The following is a 24,049-nucleotide window of genomic DNA, read 5'->3' as shown; positions in this document are numbered from 1 at the left end:
GGTCCTTTTGTATTTGCCCACAATTTCCTGTATTATGTGGCAGATTGTTAAAACTACCTGCTACAATTTGAAAAAACTCCTGATCGATAAGTAATAAAATCCAGTGCACCCACCTTTTTTAAATGTGAAAGTTTTACATGTACAATATTTGCTCTGAACAATGAAGGCTTGCAATTTTATGCTTTGTCTGTCTAATACTCAAAGGAGCTACAACATTTGTGAAGCAGATGGGGCCTTTTATTATTCCACTCCAAGACAAGACCATTTGCTTAGAGGTAATTGTGAGGTACTTTGGGAATACAACATTGTTTTAGACCCATCTATATTGTAAACAAAATATATTTCTCAGTTAAGTGTGTGAGATCTGGATTCAGCAATTAAACATTCATTGTAATAGCAAAATAAAATGGAAAAAAGTGAAGAATCATTTATCTTCTTAGTCTTAAAAGTAGCACCTTGATTCAGTGTACCACATTCATGTAGACAGTGTGAGGCAGTGTACATTTATGTTCATCCGGTCACATTGTATAGTACTATTACAACTCTATAGTATGTCATTATATATAATTTTCAAGATCATTTAATTTTAAATATTCTAACCTATGCTCATATTTAAACAAAGTTTCATCCACTTGCAAGTGTGAATTTCATATCCAGTAGCGAATGGATTTTATATGAGACAGGAGAAAGCAGTCTCTGCCAAGAACTGGGTTTGTTTAAGTTTTAAGTCAATTAGGGACTAGTGTCTCATAGCACTTGAGAGAACCTGGTGCAAACATTGTTTTAAAACGTCAGATTGACAGTTGGATACCTATACATCTTATAATTAAAGGAAGTAATGGGTTTATTCCATGCTGAAAAGAGAAGGAAACAACATTTCAGGTGTGAGATCTTCTCCCACGTTGTGTTTCCTTTCTTCTCTTTACAGCATGGAATAAACCTTTACTTGTTCCTTTGCAGTCTACATATGCTACCCACCTAAACTATCTTATAATCAATACTGACAGTGACAGACAGTGACAGTGACAGACAATACTGACAGTGACATTTGAACTCAACTTTATACTACTATTTTTTCTGTGCAAACAATTTTAAATCACATTAATATTGACAGAAATTAGATATACTGCATTTATAAAGCTGCCTTGCTTTTGTCATTTGCCCAGTTTGGTTTCAGCTTCCCTGCAAACCTGTATTAGATAAAATGATTAGAAAATGGATGGTTAAATGGACTATGTTGTAGAGTAGACTAAGCCAACTCAAAGCATCTGGAAATCACAACTGATATCATAGGTTGATTAGAATTTCAAAAAGCAGTTTTGATCACAAAAACTCCATGTTCCACTTTAAGAAAACTGAGTTGCTGTACATTTATTAGTATGCAAGTAATGGACAGTAATGGAAGTAGAAGTGAAAGTTAAGAGTAGCAATTTGAATAGTAGAAATACTTCTAATACAAATAGCTGAATTCCACCTTAAAGGCAAACAATTTGGGCTAAAATTATCAACCCTGTAGTTGGGCTGGTGTTGTAATTTCTCCCAGTTTCAACAGGTATTTTACTTACTATTACTACCTTAATTTCTTTACTTAACTTGCATCATATACTTAATTACCTTACTTATTTTGTGAATACACGTGTTTTTACTTAATTGGTTAATTTCTGATTTGCTTGCCTTAATTTCTTAGTTATTACTTCACTAACTTACCCTTATACTTATTTACTTATTGTATGTATGTTTCTTACTTAACTTACATACTTTAGCAATCCAACTTGCTAAGTAGGTAAAGAAGTTACCACTTTAACAAGTAACCATCTTACCTTACTTATTATACTTTACTTAATTGCTCACTTTACTTACCTTACTTGGTAACTTCCTTACTAACTTGCTCTACTTAATTTACTTCTTTATCTTTTTTGCTTACCTTACTAATTTACCTATTTGGTTGGTTACTTTTGTAACTTACCATCTTACCTTACTTAATTGCTTTCTCACTAATCGTGCATACATTCTCTTTCCTTACCTTTCTTGTGTTACTTGGTTTACTTTAACTAACATACTTACTGTAGCTACACTTCTTAAGTTATTTTGTTTACTTTCTTTATCCACTTACTTTATATTACCAAAAAGCAGTCCTTCAAAGAGATTAGTCGCATTTTCAGTTCCTCTTCTAACACAGAAGAGCTCTTCAGTCCTCTATTCCACTGAGGAACAGAACAGACAAATTCGTGACCAACTCCCAAATTCTTCATTTCTCTTCCTGTCCTATTCCTACTCTGGGACCTCCTGACACCCACTACAGAGAATACAAACTAATCCAGGAAACAAGTACATTAGAGACAAAATTCTCTTTGAAGCTACAGTATCTGTCTTTTCTAAAGCCAATCCATAGCAAAAACACAAGTCTTCATTGTCTGTTTCTAATACTGGTTGGCATTGCTGGCTGGATGGTGTCAGCAGCAGCAACAACAACGTTGATATTGTTATTTTTGTTAAAGCACAGTTAAACACTCCTGTGCTATAAACTCTGTACAATTCAGGCCACTAATACTTCCCCTCCATGAGCTGCAGGAGCTTAGACACAGCTCCTTGCCCTCCGCACTTGACTGCTGTTGTAATGACTGCTGATACTCCTGAGGAATTTCCCAATTACTGTAAGCATAGGGCCACTCAGATTATCCTTTTTGTGCCAGTGGAATGGAAGTCCAATCAGTCAATCAAGACAGGTGTGTCCAATTTACTGAAGAGAATGAAAAGGCTTCAACAAAACCTCTGCTAACGCTTTTACACTTACTTATTCTACTTTCTTTATTTGCTTATCTTACTTGCTTTCTTGATTACTTATTTTACTCTTAGCATTCATTTTACTTTCCTTGCTTACTTACTTCCTTACTTTATTTACTTACGTGCCATATTTTCTTTACTTATTTACTTCCTTGCTTACTATCTTACTTTGCTTATTTACTTTACTTATGTAACTTACATACTTACTTTTCTTATTTTACTTTACTTTACTTACTTGCTTTTGTCACAAATAGGTGGCCCCTAAAAATCATACTTATTCTAGTTTTGTGCATGGCTACACCACCTAACAATTATAATGGGAACTAGGCCCCTTATTAACTTGCCACAGGCTCTTTTCATCTCCCAGACTCACCAGTGCATCCATAGACCAGATAATTATCATATATAAGATCCCATTCATTTCAGTCTTCCACCCATTAAACATAATACAATCCTTTCACCAGAGTCACTTACTAACAGAACAGTAAAAAGAAACCTCATGGAGCTCAGTTACCAAAATATGCCCCCCAAAAAAGTCCAGCTGCAGTTTTCTCTGAAATCAGTCCCAGTCTGCGACCTGGTGTCCAGAACCAAGCAACCTTCAGGAATGAAACTCTGTGCAGTCCTTCAGTGGCTCTTAGGAACTTCTCCAGTCTTAGCCTTCCTGAACAGGAAGCAGGAAGCGTGCTTTTCTGCTCACCCTGCACCCAGATTTATCTAAGTCTTTCTCAGCTGCTCCTTGTGGAATCCATGGTGTCTGCATCCTCTCCTGAGTCCAACTGCACAATCTGTCCCACAAAACTCTTCTTCTAAAAAGAATCCCTTTCTGTACTGACTGGGGCTTTTTGACTCCTTACTGTTCCCCCAGGGGGAGGATGCTTTGGTGTTTCCCCCAGGAAGTGCATTGTTCGATCTGTTCCTGTTCACAGGCCTTCCTCTCAATCACAGGTTCAGTCAAAGCAGTTTGGCAACCTAGTGTCTATGTCAAGAGGAACTTTAATTAGTACAGGAACTCCAAAAATAGGGCACCAGACTGAATGAACACCAAGCTGTCACTGGCCCATCAAGGCAATCCATGTTCATACAGCCTTCAACAGCTGGTGTCCAACACCCAAACTTTCCAACCTGTGACACCTACTTACTTTACTTACTTAACTTGCTTACTTACTTCCTTTACATTGTTGCTTACTTTGCTTTCTTACTTAGTTTACTTACTTTAATTACTTATCTTATTTAACTTAACAAGTTACTTACTTGACTTAGTTCAGGTGGGTGGTTGCGTAAGCTTGCGTAGGCTGCAAAGAAAAAAGTAATAGGTTTATTCCATGCTGAAAAGAGAAGAATGAAAACATAACGTTTTGGCTGTGGAGCCTTCTTCGCTTACACCCGAAGAACGTTCCACAACCGAAACGTTGTTTTCTTTCTTCTCTTTTCAGCATGGAATAAACCTATTACTTGTTCACTTGCTTTACTTGCTCACTTTACTTATTTATTTGCTTACTTTCTTCAGCACTTCAGTGTTGAGTGAAGTGGGGCCCCTGCTATATGCAAAGAGCTTTGCATTCCTTTCAGATGAAAAGCACCGTATAAATGCAGTTAAGTATTATTGTTATTTGACAGATCTTTTGCATGCAGACAATAAATTAGTGCCATATGTACTTGACTGCTCCAAAACAAAAAAAGGATGGAAAAATCATCTTTAACACTGTTTGAACTTAACTTGAACTGAAAAAAGTATTTGATCACTTTGAAAACACTTCAGATAGTATACAAAATAATAAGATTTTCTGCTGTACACATGTTAATAACTTACGTTTTCTTGTAGCTAGAATTAGATTGTTTCAGTGTTTGTGACCCACATAGTCTTAAAAGTGGCAGTGCCTTAATACTTTAACAAGATGGATTCATTAATATGTTATGGTGTAAGACTCTTTGTTTCATTTAATGTTTTTTAAACCTTGGTTTTGGAAACTAAGTGGAGCTCAGCAAAGGTCAGGTCTGTGAAGTAAAAAGCACATCAACACAAATGAGATCAAATTAAATTAACATTAGATGGATGACACATCAAAGCACACAGTTCAGCAGGGCAGATTCTTTTACAGATGCTCACATTCCTGAATTTATTATTATTCCTAATTAAAAATGTCCTAAGCTGACGGAAATAACATATTAAGACTCAATCATTATTGGCACGCGTTTACAATAACACAGCTGTGTTGTACTTTTTTGTAATAATCACAAAAATCTGAAACTTCACCACTTTGAAGAAACAACCGTATACAGTACAACTACCTCTCCTCCTCTCCACTTAGATCCAAATCACAAGATGTATGGGAACAAACATATTAATGAACAAAAGCAATAAATAAAACAGGAGATTTCATGTTGTTTGATCCTTCTTCTGACAGTCAAGAATGATTTACTAAAAATTATCTGAACAAGCTTTGGTTCTTTTTCATGAGTACCACAAAATAGACTGACATAGATGGTAAAACCTGAAATCAGTACTGAGAGAAGTAACTGTCTTTAACATTTATGAGACAGCAGGCTAATCACCCAGCCTGATCTCCTCAAACTCAGAGCTTAAGCAAGTCTGGGCTTGGCCATCACCAGGATGGCAGACCACAAGGAAAAATCAGATTGATGTTGTACTGTAAGTGGTGTACTGTAGGTGGACCCATAGAGGGCACTCTTCCAAAACCTATGCCTGTGTATGATGTTCAGGAATACTGCACTGTAGGGGGTGTTGTTCTTTATGATATTAGGAGATTTAACTGAGGCCCTAATAACTTGTGGTCATTTAAATGTCTTATGGTACTGTTCATAGGAGTAGGAGTGTTAATCTTTGGTAGCGAGGCTATTCACCCAGGATGGAGCTACACTTCAGTGGAACATGAAAAAATATCTGAAAAATGCATTTAGATGCAATGAGATGAAAAACGCTGTGCAAATGCAATTAATTATTCCAAAGAACAGAGTAATCTCACAGAAGACATCCAAGGAATTTAATACAATGACATTGTAGGATGTGAAAAGTCACAGTGCAGTTCAGTGAACATTGGATATTTATTTTAATTTGTGATGAAAAAGGCCATTTCCAAAAAATACCAAAGACACGAAAGGTGTATCCCCCACAGTGTTCTGAGTTCCAGCAGTGTTACAGAGAGTTTTATAGTCAGAGTACAGTAATGGGTACAACATGTTATTACCATGAATAAGTGTTTATGAATGACCATTTCCTATATATTGGAACCATAGAAAATGCTTCCAGTTTCAGCACTATAGCTATTTCTGAAATTGTTATCCCAACCTGTCCGTTATTTCTGACGTGTCACATACAGCAGTTGTCTGTTTAAAATATACGTCAGAGGTAATGACTACAAGATACAGTCAGATTTTTACACAAAACCCCCAAATTAACAAATTCTATTTGAGACTTGTGAGTCTCAAATGGCTCAGTGATATGTATACATATATCCAGGTTCCACTTAAGTTGTTTCACATTGTAGCTGTGGCCAAGGATTTCATTCTCAATAACTAATAAAGGGATCTGTACAGACACTCCAACTGACAGTGTTTCTTATGAATGTTACTTTAAAATTTGTCCAAAACAATTCCACGTCGCTAGTACAAATGTGGAATTTGTATAATAAAATCCTGACATCCTGTTATCACAAGGATATTTTCTCCTTCCACCACATTAATGAATAAATGAAAAAATTGTCATCTTTGGCTATCAGAAAATGTATACTGAACAGGATTTACATAATTGAGAGTGTGTCTAAAAAATGTTCTGTGTCTACGTCTGGAAAGCAAACTCTGCATGGCTTTGCTGTACCAGGGAGAAGCCATATTTTACAAGGAGGTGGAAATTGAACCCAGATGGTGTAACAGCAGCCTTTACAGGGATACTGCATACACCTTCATATCACATTCATTTACTCAATCAGTGAGTAGAGTGTAAACAGGGAAACTAGTTACTGCAAAACAACTGGTCTTTCAGATCAATGGCTTCCTTCATTGGTAACCAGGAAATATCTTTGGAGTGTTATTTCCAAAGCCCCCCCTGCATCCTCAATAACAAAATGTGTGTTGTATTCTTTTTCTCTAAAAATGTTAATTGAAAAGGACGGGATAATGTTTTGGGAGGCCTTTGCCATGATTAATTTCATTGAGAAGAATTAGACTTGACCAATTGATTTTAAAAATTAACTGACACCCTTTAAAAAGATGTCAAATGCTCTTGGTTCTAGTACTTGCTGCATTTCTAATACCTTTCAGTATACGTAAATGATTCATAACCTTTAATTTTTAAAAGATACATGTGGAACATACATTACAGCATATGTAAGAAACCTTCCAAATATTTTAGTATTTCGAAAATTGTTTTACAGGTTAGTTTTCATTTTGATTTCTTTGATATTCCAATAAAAAGTCTTAGAATGGCAGAAAATCATTTATTACCTTAAGCATTAAAAAATAGCACCATATGTCATACAAGAGAAATGTTACTGGATAAAACAACATGCCAGATGTATTCAGCATGAACCTGGAGAATTCAGAAGGAGAAAAAGATCTCACAAAACAAGTTCTTATAAACTACGGAATTGTAAGTTTAATATGAAAAAGTGAACTGTTTTATAAACGTATTAAATACATTAGCAATGAAGAATCTACAACAAAGGTCTTATGGTTTGTTGTTAGATTCTTATTAAAGGTCAAAGGACATTGAAGGACATAAGGTTATAAAGGACACGCCAAAAACCTTTAATAAGTTCCTTTTTTGCTTGAAAAGTAATTGATATTGTCACTCCCTCTGCAGCCAGAGGGCTCTCCTATTCTGTCATGTCCCTAGTTTCTGTCTGGGGCTATATATTTCCGGGTCACTCATTCCTCTACGCTCAGCATTGACATTTGGATGTCCTGAGGCCCGTCTAGCACCAGGTTGCCCCACATCCGCTGCCTGAGGGCATAGGTTTCTATATGACTCCTGGACTGCTGAGCCTGGGCTAGCCCCTGTCCCGCCGCTACGCATAGGGTCTTTTTCTGCTCTCCTGCCATTCCACGGTTCGTCCCTTCCGACATCCGTGACAGATATTTGAAAAGTATGTGCCTCCCTGACTAAATATGATGGTCTGCGATAAAAGATCCATGAAATATACAAGCCACACATCTGCCGTGACAATTGATTATATTGTTTGACTAAATTATTGCAATCTTCTTCCTTCTGCAGCTCAACAAGTTTTTCAGTGAAGACTTCTAACTTCTAAAATTGAAAAAAATACACAATATAGCAGGCTCTTGAAATGTTATGCAAGAGGCCACCATTAACTCATTCCCCTGTTTGGTGATGTTTCAGTGATTTACCCTTTATTCTTTGATGTTTTTGATTTATCTTTAGTGTATCGTTTGCATAACAATTTGTTCTCCTTTCTCATCTCTGTGTTCTTTGGAGATAAAGGGTAAGAGATTGAAGTAAGACACTGGGGAACAAGGGAGGAAAGATGGCTCTTCCAAAGACAAATGCTAATGACAATCCTTAGCAGAAAGAATTAAAAGGCTGGAATGACAAAATCACCCCCGCATACTTCATATGTGAACAAGACTTTATCTCAGATTTCTCTGCATAAATAGGTCTTCATTTAAGAAGGTTCAGTTAGATTCAGGAGATACTTTGGAATCCCATGCCTTTCTCTCTTTTTTCTTTTTCTCCAAAGAATTAGATAGATAGATCCCGAAGGGAAATTGATGTGTTACAGCAGTCCAGCCCAAGACAAGCAAAAACAGACATCAGAATAGATGAAAAATTATACAAAATAAATACAGTGGTGTGAAACAGGGGGGGGGGGGCAATCACTTTTTCACACAGGGCCATGTAGGTTTGGATTTTTTTCCCCTTTATTTTTTTATGTAATATTTCATGTTTTCCAATTTGATAGACAAGACAAAGGAGAAAACTGAGGTTGTAGCCAAGCCTAACAGAACATTTGGCTGTGCACAATGAAATGCAGTTTTTCAGAAGAAAAACAGAATTATCATCTCAGACAATAATAAGTTACAAGAGATAAAGACTTTTTCAAACATTCCACTATAAAGTTACTGAGGAAATACCAAAACATATTTTGTTTTAAGACACAAAAATGTGAACAGAAATATCTGGAAAATCTTGGACATTCTTTGAATCCTAACGACTGGCATTGCTGTCATAAACAAAAGTCCAATAAAATATTGGACACTTTATATAATATCACTTAAGAGTTCTCATAAAAAGTGATTCTAAACAGTATACATTTATACAGTACAAATATTAGTAAACATCATGTGCTCACAATATTATGCTCTTTTCTCAACTGTCACATTATAATGACTCTGTGAAATGCACCTTTTGAGAAAACCAATTTCCCATACAGAGATGCCTTCGATGCTTCACTGCTTCGTTTTGCATGATTTTTAAATGGACGTTCTTAACTGAAGCTCATAAGGAATGATGACAACCAAGCATCTTTCATACGTGCTGATCTAAATCATAATCATTCCTGACATAATTTCTCTGATTTATACTGTATGTAACAAGAGCAAATCTCTCTCTTTTCACATTTCATTTGATGCATTCCTCCTCCTCCCCATCTGCACCTGTGTAGATCTCCATTGGTTAACTTCTTGTTCTGCATGGAGGTCCCAACCTCCTTATCCTTTGGCCAGGGGACCCAGCTAAATGGGTTAAGATAAATCTCATTATGCCTTAATACTTTAAACATTCTTAAACACATCTAATCCTAGGGTGTTATATATCCTAAAATTGTATTTTGCATTACTTCAAGTCTATTGGAGGATGTCTGTGGGAACTTTCCAGTTTCACAAGGGAGCTCAACTTGATTGCAGATTACAGCCTCTAGCAGTGAAAGGATATGACATAAGTCCACCAGAGCAGCCAGCTCCAGACACAACTGCATAAAAATAGCACACAAAGTGTAAGATTGTTCTCAGGTCCAAAGCATATTGATTCATGCAGCAGATTTGACAAGCCTCCTGCACAAATAACAACCTCTGTGCAGAATGTCTTAATAACTGTTGAGAGTTAAAAGGTATATTGGGTTTGTTTTACTAAAGGAGCTTTTGTAAAAGTTTTATTTTACAAAAAATAAATAAACTTGCTGTGGTGTATAAGAGCATTGTTAAAACTTGCAGTTTCTACTTCTCATTACTGCTGACCACTCCTCGTTTTGCATTGGCGTGACAGATGTGCCAACTCGGATTATGTAGATATTGAAATAAAATATTTCAATTAGATAATAAGTATTGCAGTATTGCAGTTACTTCTTTGTAAGTTAACATGGTGGCATGAAACCCATTTTTTATACATTGTAATTGTTAGGTAATCTACATGCTTTCTATTTATGTCTGTTTGTTTTCTCACTGCTTACTTCCTGCTTTGTTTGTTGACAGTGCCCCATGTTTTCTTTAGAAACCTTGGAGGCCACCAACACATGAAAGCTGAAGGAAATGTAATTACAAATAACTACCAAGCTGTCATATTGATTTGCTTGCAAAATGCAAGAAATCTGTCTGGCAAGGTGTATGCAAAGGTTAATAAAGAAGCAAGCAGATGCACTGAAATCACTAACATTTTCATTATGAAGTGTTAGTCCGCAATTACTTACCATTGAGTGCTTATATTCAGCTTGGGAGCTAATAATTGAAATCACTGAAGCCTGTTTCCTTATTAGTTATGGTCTAATTTATAGACAGACAGTTTAATTATATTTAATTAAGATTTCACAGGAGGTAGACCATGTAGAAATATTCAGAAAAACATCAAAACATTAACAGCTAAGAAAAAGACAAAAAGGGTTTTTTTAATCCTTTTGTACACTTAATTACTTTTTTAATGAATAGAAAACAACAATACAACAGAAAAACAACTTCAAATAGTTGTTCTTTGCACAATGTCGGCTTTTATTGCAGATGATCATATATAATACATTCCACATTTCATGCAAGTTTACTGTTTATAAAAGAAGAAGATAGGCCCACTAGCCTTCAATCTCCATCGTCTTCAGCTTATAATAGATATAGTTTGTAAGTACCATAAGTGAGTCATCTTGATTTTTCATTTTGGCCCCATAGTTGCACACGGGTATGAGAAGAGATACGTTTTCTTCTTTTATCTTTGACACTTTTTACATGCAAAGTGTGTAATACATGGCAACTGTATTATCAGTTGATTGCATCTGAAACAGAATGACCATTTGATTGGATATTTTTTATTTTGCACCTTTATGCCCATAGTATTTTTCACTGAGGCTTTGAATTTTGTACCAATTTATTTGAAAATTTCTACATAAGGGCTTCATAATGCCTTCATGACTTCTACACAAGACATTACAATCACACACAAAATGCCTCATAGGGACATGCGCAAATGACAATGTGCATAAGAGGTCATGACATTTGTTTTAGCATTGTAAAAAGCACTATATAAAATTTTAAAACAATTGTCATGACTTCTTATAAGAATTCTTATAAGAAACTTTCTACCAAAATGTAGAAAGTTTTGAGCTTGATGTTATGGTGCACTAAGCTTTCTGTGCACCATAACATCATTAGTCCAATGGATTGTTTTACTTGGCACAGATATTCGTCCAAATATTCGTCTCCTAGTATTTTTTTATTACTCATGTACTGTATTGTGCCACATCTATTCTCTGCAGTGGGCATTCAGAAAGCCTCTGACCCAGTTTCAGCATTAGCTAACCTCTGTATTCCATTCTTGGAATACAGAACTACCTCTTCACCGCCACTCTATTTCACTTCATCTGCCAAGTTAAGGAAATGCTGTTAGATAGAACTGAGAAACAACTTAGTTTTGTAATAGTTTTGACTATTTACAGTATGTGTCTTGGTTGTGTGCTAGAATGGTAAAGACTTATTGATTCCGTATCTGTTTATTTTAAAACATTTGTGCTGGAGATTTTTGTTTACTACACTAAAGTCCTGTTTTTCTGGTGTATTCTGTGTATGAGCGATGGGTTGAATTGGTTTATTTGAAGTCTGGTATGAACAAGAACTACAATCTAAAACTTTTAAATATATTTTTAGCTTGGTTCTAAATACATTTAGAACTTGGTTCATGTATATTTTATCTCTGTGGATGAAGCTTCTGGTATTATCATAGTGTTTCTCTTGTTGAAACTAACACCATTAATTATCAAATGAGCATGGAATGAAGCAGGTTCGCCTATGAAATAATGCACCAGTTTATGTTTCTCTGTCATAATTTAATGACTGAAAATGTGTGCAGATGCATAGTATGAAATGAATTTCTCATGATTCAAGTTGTTTCTGTACTTGATTGCATGACACTGGATCTGGCTTTCCTGTGAACTATTTGAGAAGACCTTTATTATTTCTGCTCCCGAAAATGGGATGTTATAATTATTTTTAGAAATCTCATCATCACATTTTTTCTCTGGAGAGGATTTAATCACATGTCATACAAGTGGTGCTGTATTTTCTGAATAAAAAGGGCTTTTTCATCACACTGAGAAGATAAAGAATTTGATCCAGGCATTATACTCCTCCTTTAATGTGGGGTGAATTCAGAATAATAAAAAGAAAGATCAAAATGTAATAACCTGTGCAACAGTATTAATTCTCCAGTGTTATGTTACTTTTCACAATGACTCTTGTGTTTCTGCCCAGCAACAACTCTAGCACTAGGGCCATGTGGTATAACTAAAAACTTCTGTGTGGGTTTTTTTCACAGCCTGTTGCAAGCAATCAGAGAAGCAAATAGAACCCCACAGCCAAGAAGAGCAGGCACTCCTACGAAGAGGGCTCAGAGCAATGCTTGAACAACGAACAGAACTTCAAGGCAGCAAGGAAGCAAAGGGATTTTCTCTTAAAACCAAAGCTTCAACCAGCTCCCTTCTTCAAAACATATTTTTTGCGGCACAGAAATGCCTAGAAGGGGTACTTTGGATCCAGGAGTGAGCTACGCAAAAGAATTCTAGAACTACAAATGGACAGGAACTGTAATTAATATTTTTCATTGAATTCACTCAAACGCTTGTCTTTTATAAATATAAGGTTTTTTTTCTTACTTATTCGAGGTGTTTGTGCAAAGCATAGAATATGATCAGTGCTGTCCCATTTTGGGTTCTGAGAACCCTGCTTGGTCTAAGCTGGATGTTAGGGGTCCAGGGTCAGGAGGACAACAATCCCTGGAGACAGGTGATTCAGTGGGAGAATAACGGACGAGTGTTCAGCCTCCTAAACAGTGGCTCAGAATACCTCCCAGCTGGCCAGGAACAGGACAGGAACCCCACAGTCCTATTGGCAGACTCAGCACGCAGTTCACGGAGGACACAGGGTAATTTGCGCAGACAAGCACCTTCCAGGGGCGCATCTGAAACTGTCCGAGGGCAAACCAGGCATCCTTTTGGTTTTGGGCAAGTGCCTGAGAATTGGCGACAGGCAGCAGCTGGGGCTGATAGCAGCAGTTCCACTCGATTCCATTCTTCTAGTAGTAGGTTCAGGCAAACTGGATCTTCATCATCATCATCATCTTCTTCTTCTTTCAACATACCATCTTACCCTCAGTTTCCTTTTGCACAACAGCCATCTTACCCTGTACCTTATGACCCAAACCCTGTGAACATTCCTGTCCCTGGTCGAGGCTATGACTCCTCATATTACAGAGAAAATGGATACACCAATGGTGGCACAGGTGGTTTTACAGGTGGAGGATTACATCCTTTTCCACCACGTCCACGCTATGAAGATTATGGTGAGGAAACACGTTTCCAATCTCAAGGAAATTACCCATCTCAAGGGAGGCCCTATGTGCCCAACTCTGCCTCTCCACAACAGCCCCAGCAGTCAATCTCTGATGGTTTGGACCGTCGCTATACACACAGCCTTTACAACGAAGATACTGCAGCCCAAGAAACAGGCCAGGGTACAAGCAACTCTTCTCCTTCTCAAGAAAGAACCAATCCAGCTGCTAACTCTCCTGTCCACAGTCCACAGTATGAACAATTCCCACCTTTCCGGAGTGTGAATCCACAGCCGCCTCTCGTCCATCCCATTCCTCCTGTAAGAAGCCCAAATTCTCCAAACACAGGACTGGAAAACCCTCAGATCCCCAATTTGAGTCTGGGGAGTGTTTACCGACCAGAGCAAAGAGGTAAGAGCACAGAGAAAATGTCACCTTAAAACAAACTTACCAAAAACAAAGATGTACACATGGGACAACTAAAGGTTTTTTTTTGTAATATAAAACAAAGTTTCATTTGGAAATTGTGGACAATAGACATATTGCAAGCACAATTATTCATTTTCTATGGTCATTTGTGTGACTCGGTCTAGACAGCAGCAAGCAGTAAGGGACCATTGTTTGATCTCATTGTCTCTTTTTCAGATATATTAACACACATGTGCTGTAAATGTGGCTGATTTAATTCATGTTGTAAATGGAAGCTGTGTAAAGTGAATGCATGTGTCTTGTCACATCTAACCTCATGTTAGCCAAAGGAAGAAAAAGGGGCGGAAAAAATATTTATGTTACTGCAGTCAGATTCAATTTCCTGGAAAGGGAAGCTTCTTTACAATGAAAGATGATTTTTTTACTGCAATAGCCATTGTTTTAAATAGTTTCATACTCATTTTATTATACATGTGAGTCTCACAATAAATAAAATTTCAACCAAAGCCTTGACTGCTACAATAAGTTTGTAAATGAATATCACCATGTTCATTTGAGGAGAAAAATAAGTTAATTTATTCATATGGTTGCATTTTTTATTAAAGGAACAACTGATTCATGTTTCTTTAATATATAAATTCCAAACTGAGAAGAAAAAAAATATTTTGGCTGATGCAAGCTCTCTTCTCCTTAAATTTACCCCCATTTAATAATTAAAAAGTTACTAAAAAGTGTAATAATTTGCTTTGATTTAACATTTTATACTGATTTATATAAAATCCCTTCTGAGGTTTGTCTCACAAGCTTTTCTTTAGATTACACATCTATGTTAGAATTATTGTTACCAGTGGAAGTATCTTTGTAACTTTAGGCATTTTGCAGCTGTGGGGAAATGCAGTAGAAAATAACAGTAGAAACAGTACACCTGTGTACAATACAGTACAACACAAGGTCAGGCAGTGCCTGAAAGGAAGTACAGTATGTCACAAAAATCAGTTAAATATAGTTGGCAATCTGCTATGGATAGCTCTTCACTAATAACTCTTTGTTAAAGCATTGTTTTAAGTACTTAACTGAAATGAACATGCAAATTTAGAATTTACCAACTAAGTGAAATAGAAGAAGAAATCCCATGAATGACATTTAAATCACTATCAATGCATGCACTGACATGATACATTTATTGGCTCATGGAATGGATGCTTTTGATGGCAACTGTTAGGTTATTTTAGCTCATAGTATACCACAGCATCTCTGGGATACAATGAGCTACCCATGTACCCACCACCATGTCTTAATAGATAGGATAGTTGCATTTCTTTTTTTTTGAAGTAACAAAAGTAAAACAATCAACAGTTTAAAGAACCAGAATCGTGATTATGCAAAAAAATTAAATCAGGTATTGTATATGTTTTCCTTACACAGTTTATTAGTCCTAACAATTTCAATTTGCTATATATTGTGACCACATTTTTGTATATGAAACCTGGGTGGATTTCAATGAGTAGGGATGTTGTAGTGGATAGTCTCTGTGACTTGAATGACTCAAGTTGAATGACTTTTTGAATAAAATCAATATATTTTAACTTGAGAACAAGTGCAATCCATGAGAAAATGTAGGTTTAGAATTCATGTCACAAATAGAAACTTTCAATTTAATGTGAACAAACATTTTTTTTAAATCCCTGTATAATTGATAAACTGTGTAATATTCATGTTTCCTGTAGAAACACCAAATATTTTAGGATCCAGTAACATTACATAGAAAAGCCTACTTTATGTACAATGCAAATGCAGGCCCCCACCAAGTGTCGTAACTTCTGTCATTTTACAGTTTCCACCACAACTGTAATTATGTAGCCTCAGGTCAATGATTTTTGCCATAAGTTAAATCTGCCTTATCTTGCACCTATATCTTTATGTTATTTTCAACAACAAATAATACAATTAATTACAATAATAAAAATTATTTTTTTCCCTTTTAGTTGTGTGCACTTACCAATATGTATGTGCAAAATAGAATTATGACATGTTAAAAATCAAATAAATCAGAAAATGGGAAGTTGAAAGCAAAAGAGCAACCTCTGTATGTGATAAATAGCTCTTTGTTCTGTTTGTGTTACCCAACCACTTAAAACGGAAGTCTGTAGTTCCTCCAGATTAAGAGGGCAGAAAACAAAGTTTCACCAGGATGGGAAAAACAAGTTGCCAAGAAAACCACAGCATTTCCTACAGTCATGTCGAATGCTTACATGAAATGTTGCTTGGCTCACCACTCCTGAAAGAAGGTGACAGAAAAGATAATGACTTAGTCAAGAGATCCTGAAAAGTTCAGCTTATTTTCCAGGAAGAGAAATGGACAATGTATTAGACGTGCTGTCCTTCTGAACCAAGATGACTACATAGAATTATTTCATTATACTTGAACATAAACACAGCTTTGCCCTCTGTGCTTAACAAGCAGTAGTTTAATTCCTAGAAAGTGTACTTTCTATGTAGAGTAGATTACAGATTTTAAAGTGTCTAATACTTTTTACAATTTCTATTTGTATTGCACAATTTAGAAAAAAGTAATGGAATTAAGACATGAAATTCTCTTATTCCTCTGCATCCAGTGGGTTTTCATGCTAAAGAACCTTAAAACATGGTACCAGGGATGTGCCATTTACAGACATCATACACCATAAGGAAAGACAACCCCTTCCGTCCCTCACAACAAAATACTAAGAAAAGTCTTCATAACTTGTTCCATTGTCAGTGCTTATGGTGAGTCATATGATCAAAGTGAGGCTGTTCTGCTATGTTGAAAGACTAGAGGTGGTGATCTTAGCTGTAGATACACAAGGATTGCACTAGCTAGAAAGGCAGACTTTGTTGTGGTTAAATTCCCCTATATGTTTTTGGTACAATGTGAGGTCCATTCCTTTTTTAGCTCCTGATAAATTTTCTCAAGCAGTCTGGGATAAGTTAAATGAAAAAAAAAAGTTGTTTTAAAGCAGTTAAGAAATTTAAATTGGAAAGGGTTTTTGGAACCAGAAAGTGTCAACAGAAACTTAGTCAGACGCAATGGGTTTTATATTATGCTTATCTTGAGATTCACTGGGAGGTTTTTTTTTCAAAAGCAGTATCCTGCAGAAATTTGTGCACATGTGCAAAGATTTATTTTTAAAAAGCCTCTTCCAAATTTTAAATGTAGTAATTGGTGTTATAGTCAAGGCTTTAAATACCTAAATCGGTTTAAATAAAACCATTAAATTAATAGTTTGAGCTTCTTAAAATAGAACATAAAATGTGGTTCTGGTGATAAAAGGTTATATACATCTTGACAAAACTATTTTATTTACACACTGTTTACCAAATGGTGTGACAGTGGTGCAGTGGTTAGCATTACTGTCTCACAACACTGGAGCCTTGGGTTTAATTCCTGGGGTTCTCTCTGTATGGAGTATGTACAGTATGGTATCCCCATATTCATGTGGTGCTCCAGTTACCTCTCACAGTCAAAAGACATACTGGTAGGTTAATTGACATCCAGGAAAATTGAACTGTCATCCCATCCAGAGTGAATCCTGCCTTGCGCCTGTTGCTTGCCAAGATAGGCTCTGGCTAACCTGTGACCTTGTTTTGGATAATGTAGGTAGAAAATTGATGAATGGATAAGTGGACAGTTTACCAAATGGCAACAAACTTTAATTACAGCTGTAAATACTGTAAATGTCTGCTCAAACCTTAAAAAATAAAATCAAAAGATTAAAAAGAAGAAATATTACAAACACATAGAAAGCTGTTATATACATAATAGGAATTATATACTGTAGGCCTACTGTGAAATATTTTATTAATTCAAAGTAAATTTATTCTACAGGTAATTCCAGCCTAGAATATGTACCATAGTAGAATCGAAAACAAAGAAAACCACTTATTACAACATGATATTAATTACCATTTTTAATATAATGAAACCTGTAGATTAAGGAACATCTGATTGTTGTTAGCCTTTGACTAAGGGTAGTTGGTCAGTGACTGTAAATAGGATAGCTATTCTGCTATTAGAATGATCCATTTCATTCTTGCACTAGCTCCATCCTGTTTCAGCGTAACTACATCACAGAATTTGAGCAATTCAAAAATTATGCATCATTTCTGCTACACTGCTTTACTGTCTGCCTGCCAGTTGGTTGCAATTATTAATGTTTTTTCTATTCTTAACGGAATATTACTTGCTTCAGCGTAAGCTGTTTGACCAACAATTTACATTACTGTTACTGCCTCATCTTGTGTTCATCATTAAGTCCAAGACTTTAAGCCTAAAGATTCCATAAGGGCAGTTCATCAGAACATACTGCACTTTCTGCTGTTTTCAAGAATGTTGGTCTGCAGCCCAGTCTTTATAAGAAAGGAAGTGAGGTCATTTTAAGTTTTAATTGTGCCCCTGAGCTTATTTCTTTTTCCTCTCCTTGCTATAGTAAAGCCATACTTGATGCTGAATAGCACAAGTATTTGAAAATGGTATGAATGTAGTGGAAACTATAGTATTATATTTATATTTATAGGATTTAATGCAGTTATTTTAATGGTTAACAGTGTTCAGTGTGTTTGCTGAAATGAATGTGCTCTGAAACATTTGGTACTTGATTTAATCTGCTTATGTTAAAATATAAAAACTCATTTTCAAAGAGGCCTTTTATTCAGAATGTAATACTACAAAATAAAGGTTTGGGTATACAACTTTCAGATTGATTACAGTGTCTGTATTTGCATTAGCTGCCTAATTATTGGATTAAACTCAAACACTGCAATAATATACATTTATTTACTATTTTTTTCACCTAAGAATAACAGAGCATCGTTTGTAAAATGGAAAAACAAGACAATATTTTGCAATACAGGATTTGGAAGTTTTGTGAATAAAAATATAAAGCTACCAAAGTGATAGGAAACAGTTATAAATGTTAATTCTCTGTTGTGTTATTACAATATCCCTCCACCTACCCTTTTTTCTATAAAACAGACTTTCTGTAGAAATAATATACTCTTGTATGACATCATCCCTTCATTAGCTGACTAAATAAACATAACAGTACTGGACGTTCCTTTAATTAAAGGCCAGTAATTAGAACAATTTATCTGAATTCTGTAAGATTCTGTAAAATGAGGTTGAAGCTAATTTGTCTACTGTAAAAGCTAATTTTTTATTGAAACCATTTAAAACACAAATAGAATCAACATAAGCCTTCAAAGAGGATTTGTTTATTGCTATTGTTAATTCTTATTCGTATTGATACACTTTCAAAATAACATGGAATACTTCATCCAGACTTTAAAACACTATTGCAAATATTGTTTGGTATTCTGGACTTAAATCTTATTGTTAATTATATTTTTTTCTAAATCAAGGCATTTCTTGTTGTTTTTTTTGTAGGTTTCAAATTACAATTCACCTAATTAGGTATTCCAACATAGATGCTAAAAGACAGCTTTATTATGAAAGAGAGACAAAGATAGGACAAAGATAGCTGTGCTATTTTCTTCAACTGAAAACATCTGAACACCTAAATTCAGGCTTCAAGGAAGACCTTAACATTGAAATGCTTCTTCCGTTTCACAGTGATCTTGGGTCACAATCAGTTGATGACAATCTGGAATTCAATGCAATTAGTCACTACTGATTAAAGAAGAGATTGTTTTCACTTTCAGGCTTTGTGAATGATTCAGATGGTGTGTGTTCATCAGATATTCACCAAGAAATTTCCAACTTAAAATGGATGTGTGCTTTATAAGGATAATATTTGAATTGCAGTGTTTCAATAACAGCATTCAATTTTTCCATTTTCAGAGGGAAATAAATGTATACCTTAGTATTATAATATATCAAGATTTAAGTGTTTTCAGTAGTTTCTGTATAAACTGTACTGTATATATGATGTATTGGCATACGTCAGTTAAAAAATAAACTAAAATATAAACCAAGAAAGATAACATTTCTCATTCTCTGTATGGTGTGGTGTTTGCAGTTAGTGGGCTCTGAAATATGTGAAACAAAAATGATTAAATCCTTATTTTCTTAGTTTAGCTCCATATATGATCATCTTGAGGAGTATGCAACTGTCTAAATTCTGTTTTCATCAGATAATTAAAGGTTAGAGATGGCAATGTATTCACTGATATTCTTCCATGATCTTTTTCTAGGGTTACCAGATCTGATTCCTGACCCAAACTATGTGCAGGCTTCCACTTACATCCAGCGGGCCCACCTCTACTCCCTGCGCTGTGCGGCTGAGGAAAAGTGCCTTGCCAGGTAAAAACATAACATCTTTTTATCTCTGTTTAACTCCCAATTTCATAAAATTTCATAATACCTACATAATAATAAAAATAAATACATAATAATTCAAATAGCACTTTCTTGCTGTAGCCCACAGATCGTTATTTCCTCTGCAGGAAATGATATTTTACTCTGATGAACCTAATAACTGGGTTCATTCTCTTGACACTGTGTGTGACATAATAAGAGATTAAGTTTAAGATTTCTTCATCTAACTGTCTATGCTGTGCTGTTTTACAGCTGTCATGGTGGTACAATGAACAAAGTTAGTTCCAACATATTTTCCATTTGCTAATAGGAAGACATTGATGTAGTCATGGCTGGTTTGGAAATTTTCCTCCTTATCAAAATATGTACTATTTTAGTAAAGTGAGACACAAGGGGCACCTTTACATTGCTCTGTATTTTCAATATTAATTTTCACCATTGGTTACCTTAGTTTCATTATGCCCCTGTAAAGAGTGCTTTCATAGCAGTACAGTTCTTATTCTGCTTTGTCAACACAAGCTATTTAACAAGAGTGCTACAGTGTATCTTCTCTTTTGGTCAGTCAGGTATAGTGTCATTCATATTTGAAATGTTATTGTTGCAGCCAGCTGACCAGTGGATACAACTTAATACAGCTTTTTTCATAATTGTTATAAATAATAATCATGGACAGATGTATTTCATGGTAATCATGGACAGATGGCTTGATATAATTTATAATTCTATGCAAAGTCAACAACTGTTACAAGATAAATGAGTGTTGTTCTAGTCACGAGGTGCCCCTCTGGTGTGTGCTAATTGTTTTGTTTTATATTAGCAATAACAAGTGATATTATTCTTTCTTTTCCAGTACAATGTGTTTGCTGCTGTTGGCAACATTTCAAAATTCACTAAACAAGTTGGCCTCTGTACACATGAGGTTTTACTGTTGGTGTTAAATGCATCATTAATTGTAAAATAAAAGTCAGCCCTGTTAACAACATGCACTGTGAAACCATTAATTTTTTAACTCACATGTAAAAATGTATTATTTGTTTTCGTTTTTAGAATTTGACATTACATTTTAAAAATCGTAAACACACCACAATAATATCCCACAAATAAAGAGTGTGAATCACTGTGGCTGAGTCACTAAAAAAGTCTCAACACAGTTACAGCCCAAAAGGAAAAACATCAGTAAACAGTGTTATTTGAGAAAATTTACTTCAACAGCCATTCGGATTAAGCCGGATGGGAAGCTTTGCTCTGGTGAAATGTCCTAGACACAGCTTGGCAAACTGTGTTGTAAGCCTGTTGATCCAGCTTCAAACCTCTTTTACCAAGGATTTCTATGTCCAAAACTGTCTTTTGTAACATGGGTTTTGTTTCACTCTTGTTTTGTGCGAACAAATGCCTATAAGCAGGTGACTACAGAGTTATATTAAAGATCTCTGATAACAATAACACTGAACAAGAAATACCACTGTTTCCTATGTGCACCTGATGTGTAACTCATCAACTCATCATTTTATCACCTAAAACATTTCCATTGTCACCTTAATTGTCTTTCTAACAAACTAGAAAAGGTTTTTTAAAAGGCATTTTACAGAATCCTTTCATTCAACTCATTTTTGCCATACAGATGTTTATCTGTTCTCTCCCCTTGCAGCTCTGCCTATGGTTCTGACGCATCAGACTACGACATCAGGGTTCTTCTGCGATTCCCACAAAGGGTTAAAAACCAGGGAACGGCAGACTTCCTGCCCAACAGGCCACGCCACACTTGGGAGTGGCACAGCTGTCACCAGTGAGTATTGTTCAGTACATCAGCATTATTGCGCTTTTTTGGATGGTGAGCTCACACCTGAAGAAAGCTCCATGGCCGAAACGTTTTTTTTTCAGCTTGGAATAAGCCTATTACTTGTTCCTTTACTTACTCAAAATCTCTATTTTAATAATGTAGTGCTTGAAAGTATTTGAAACAAACATCATTTGATTCTGAAATGACTACAATTTAGTATCTGTATGTTAAAAAGTCATTTTCACACTTTTTTATGCCATGTGTTGTAAAAGGAATTATAAGAAAACAAATTGGAGCATATTATTATTCCAGTTAAAACTCATTCAATTTCACTTCCCAGGCAGGTCACATTTAAATCAGTCTCAGATTACCACTGTCTTGACAATGGGACTTGTTACAAACATCTTAATTCTTCAAATTACTATGTGTAATGGGCTCTGTCTTCCTTACTATTTGCAAGCTGCGATCAAAAGAAAAGGAACATTAAGTACCACTTAACCTGAAAAGATTACTATTTTCTCCTGAAAATTATTTCAAGGCTGAGAAAATTAAGTAATTTTTTAAAGGGAAACTCGGTACGCAGTTTAATCTTGTTCTATTATGAGATTCTAGTCCAATTATGAAAGCCTAACACATTTTCTTTATTTTAGCATGTATATACTATTCAATCAAGTTGGAAACTTTAGAGAATGTTTATGAGTTTCCAGTTAAAAATCTTTGGACCTCATATATTGCATCAAACTTGTGTATTGTTAGGGATGTAATATCATTTGTGAACCTCACTCAATTCTTTATATTTGGACTGGACTTGCATCCCCAATGGCATCATTAGGTTTAGGATATAATGCCTTGGATTTCTAGTGCAGCTCAGAGGATTTTGCTTTCCTAATCACTGTGGTATGTTAACTGACCATTAACAGATTAGAAAAATTTCAGAATGACGTCAATAGGAATTGCTTCATTTGGTCTCTTAGGAGTTTGCTAGCTTGCATGAGGACTGGAATTGATCAAGAGTGAAACTACATAAATTATCTTCAGTGTTTCTTCCACATACTTTATTAAGTTTGTCTTTATATACATATGTTATATGCTTATAAAAGATAGCTTCAATAAAAACCTTCTAGTAGCCTCACAGTAAATCTGACCACTGGCCATTTATAAGAATCTCATCTTTGCACATGTGTACATCACATTACATCACATTGAATTATGCCTGTACTCATAGATTTGTATCAGTGTATATTCAGTGTTTATACCAGTAGCAGTACTAAGTTTTGTTTTAAGACCATGAATGAATAAAACAAAAAAGATCAGCATAATACATTTTTAATTACCTAATGCTAACTCTTAGCATTACTTGAGAATAAAAGAGATTTGGATTAACTGACTAGTGAAGAATAACAGACATTCAATTGTGTCATCATTTTGTGAATACAGACTATCCTGATGTGCTAATTAACATAAGAAGTTAGCCAAAACTCAATGTATTTAGTGAAAGTAATAACTAAGTAGCTGCATTATATTACATAATAAGAGATATTATCAGGAAATTACACATTATGTTTAACAGAAATGTGGTGGAAATGGGGAACAGACATATGTTTCAGTAATCTAAGCAGAAAGCACACTCATGAGACTACTAAAGTAGATGCGTAATGCATGTATATCTAACACACTGTATAAGCAGGACTAAGTACAATGGACATTTGCCAATGTACATTTTCTACACCTTGTGACTAAAGGTAGAAAACTCCTGAGAGCCATGCTTCAATTTGTAATTTACAACCACCAAATCAGAAGAGCCATTTCTGATTTTCATTCAAATTTAGAATAACCTTTTAGTTATCTTTAGCCCCAGTTTTAATTTGAAAGTGGCAACTGTTATTCTATTCAGCTGATTGCTGTGTTCCTTGATACCAGCATGGGAGTGATAGAAAACATGCACACTTTCCTACAGAGCACATTC

At 35.3% G+C, this 24,049-nt stretch overlaps 1 protein-coding gene across 1 annotated transcript in view; it reads left to right on the top strand.

Annotated features, from left to right (window-relative positions):
- loxl1 (lysyl oxidase-like 1) overlaps positions 1–24,049 on the top strand; it is a 53,705-nt gene that overhangs the window by 16,890 nt on the left and 12,766 nt on the right. The window contains exons 2-4 of the mRNA XM_006628968.3: positions 12,551–13,972; positions 20,180–20,288; positions 21,952–22,089. Coding sequence (XP_006629031.3) covers positions 12,919–13,972; positions 20,180–20,288; positions 21,952–22,089 — 1,301 coding nt within the window. The 5' untranslated portion in view covers positions 12,551–12,918. The remainder of the gene's footprint in view (positions 1–12,550; positions 13,973–20,179; positions 20,289–21,951; positions 22,090–24,049) is intronic.

Source organism: Lepisosteus oculatus, chromosome 5 (genome assembly GCF_040954835.1).
Source record: "Lepisosteus oculatus isolate fLepOcu1 chromosome 5, fLepOcu1.hap2, whole genome shotgun sequence".
Taxonomy (NCBI): Eukaryota; Metazoa; Chordata; class Actinopteri; order Semionotiformes; family Lepisosteidae; genus Lepisosteus; species Lepisosteus oculatus.
The sequence above is the reverse complement of the archived record's forward strand: the minus strand, read 5'-3'. Positions and strand labels throughout refer to the sequence as shown.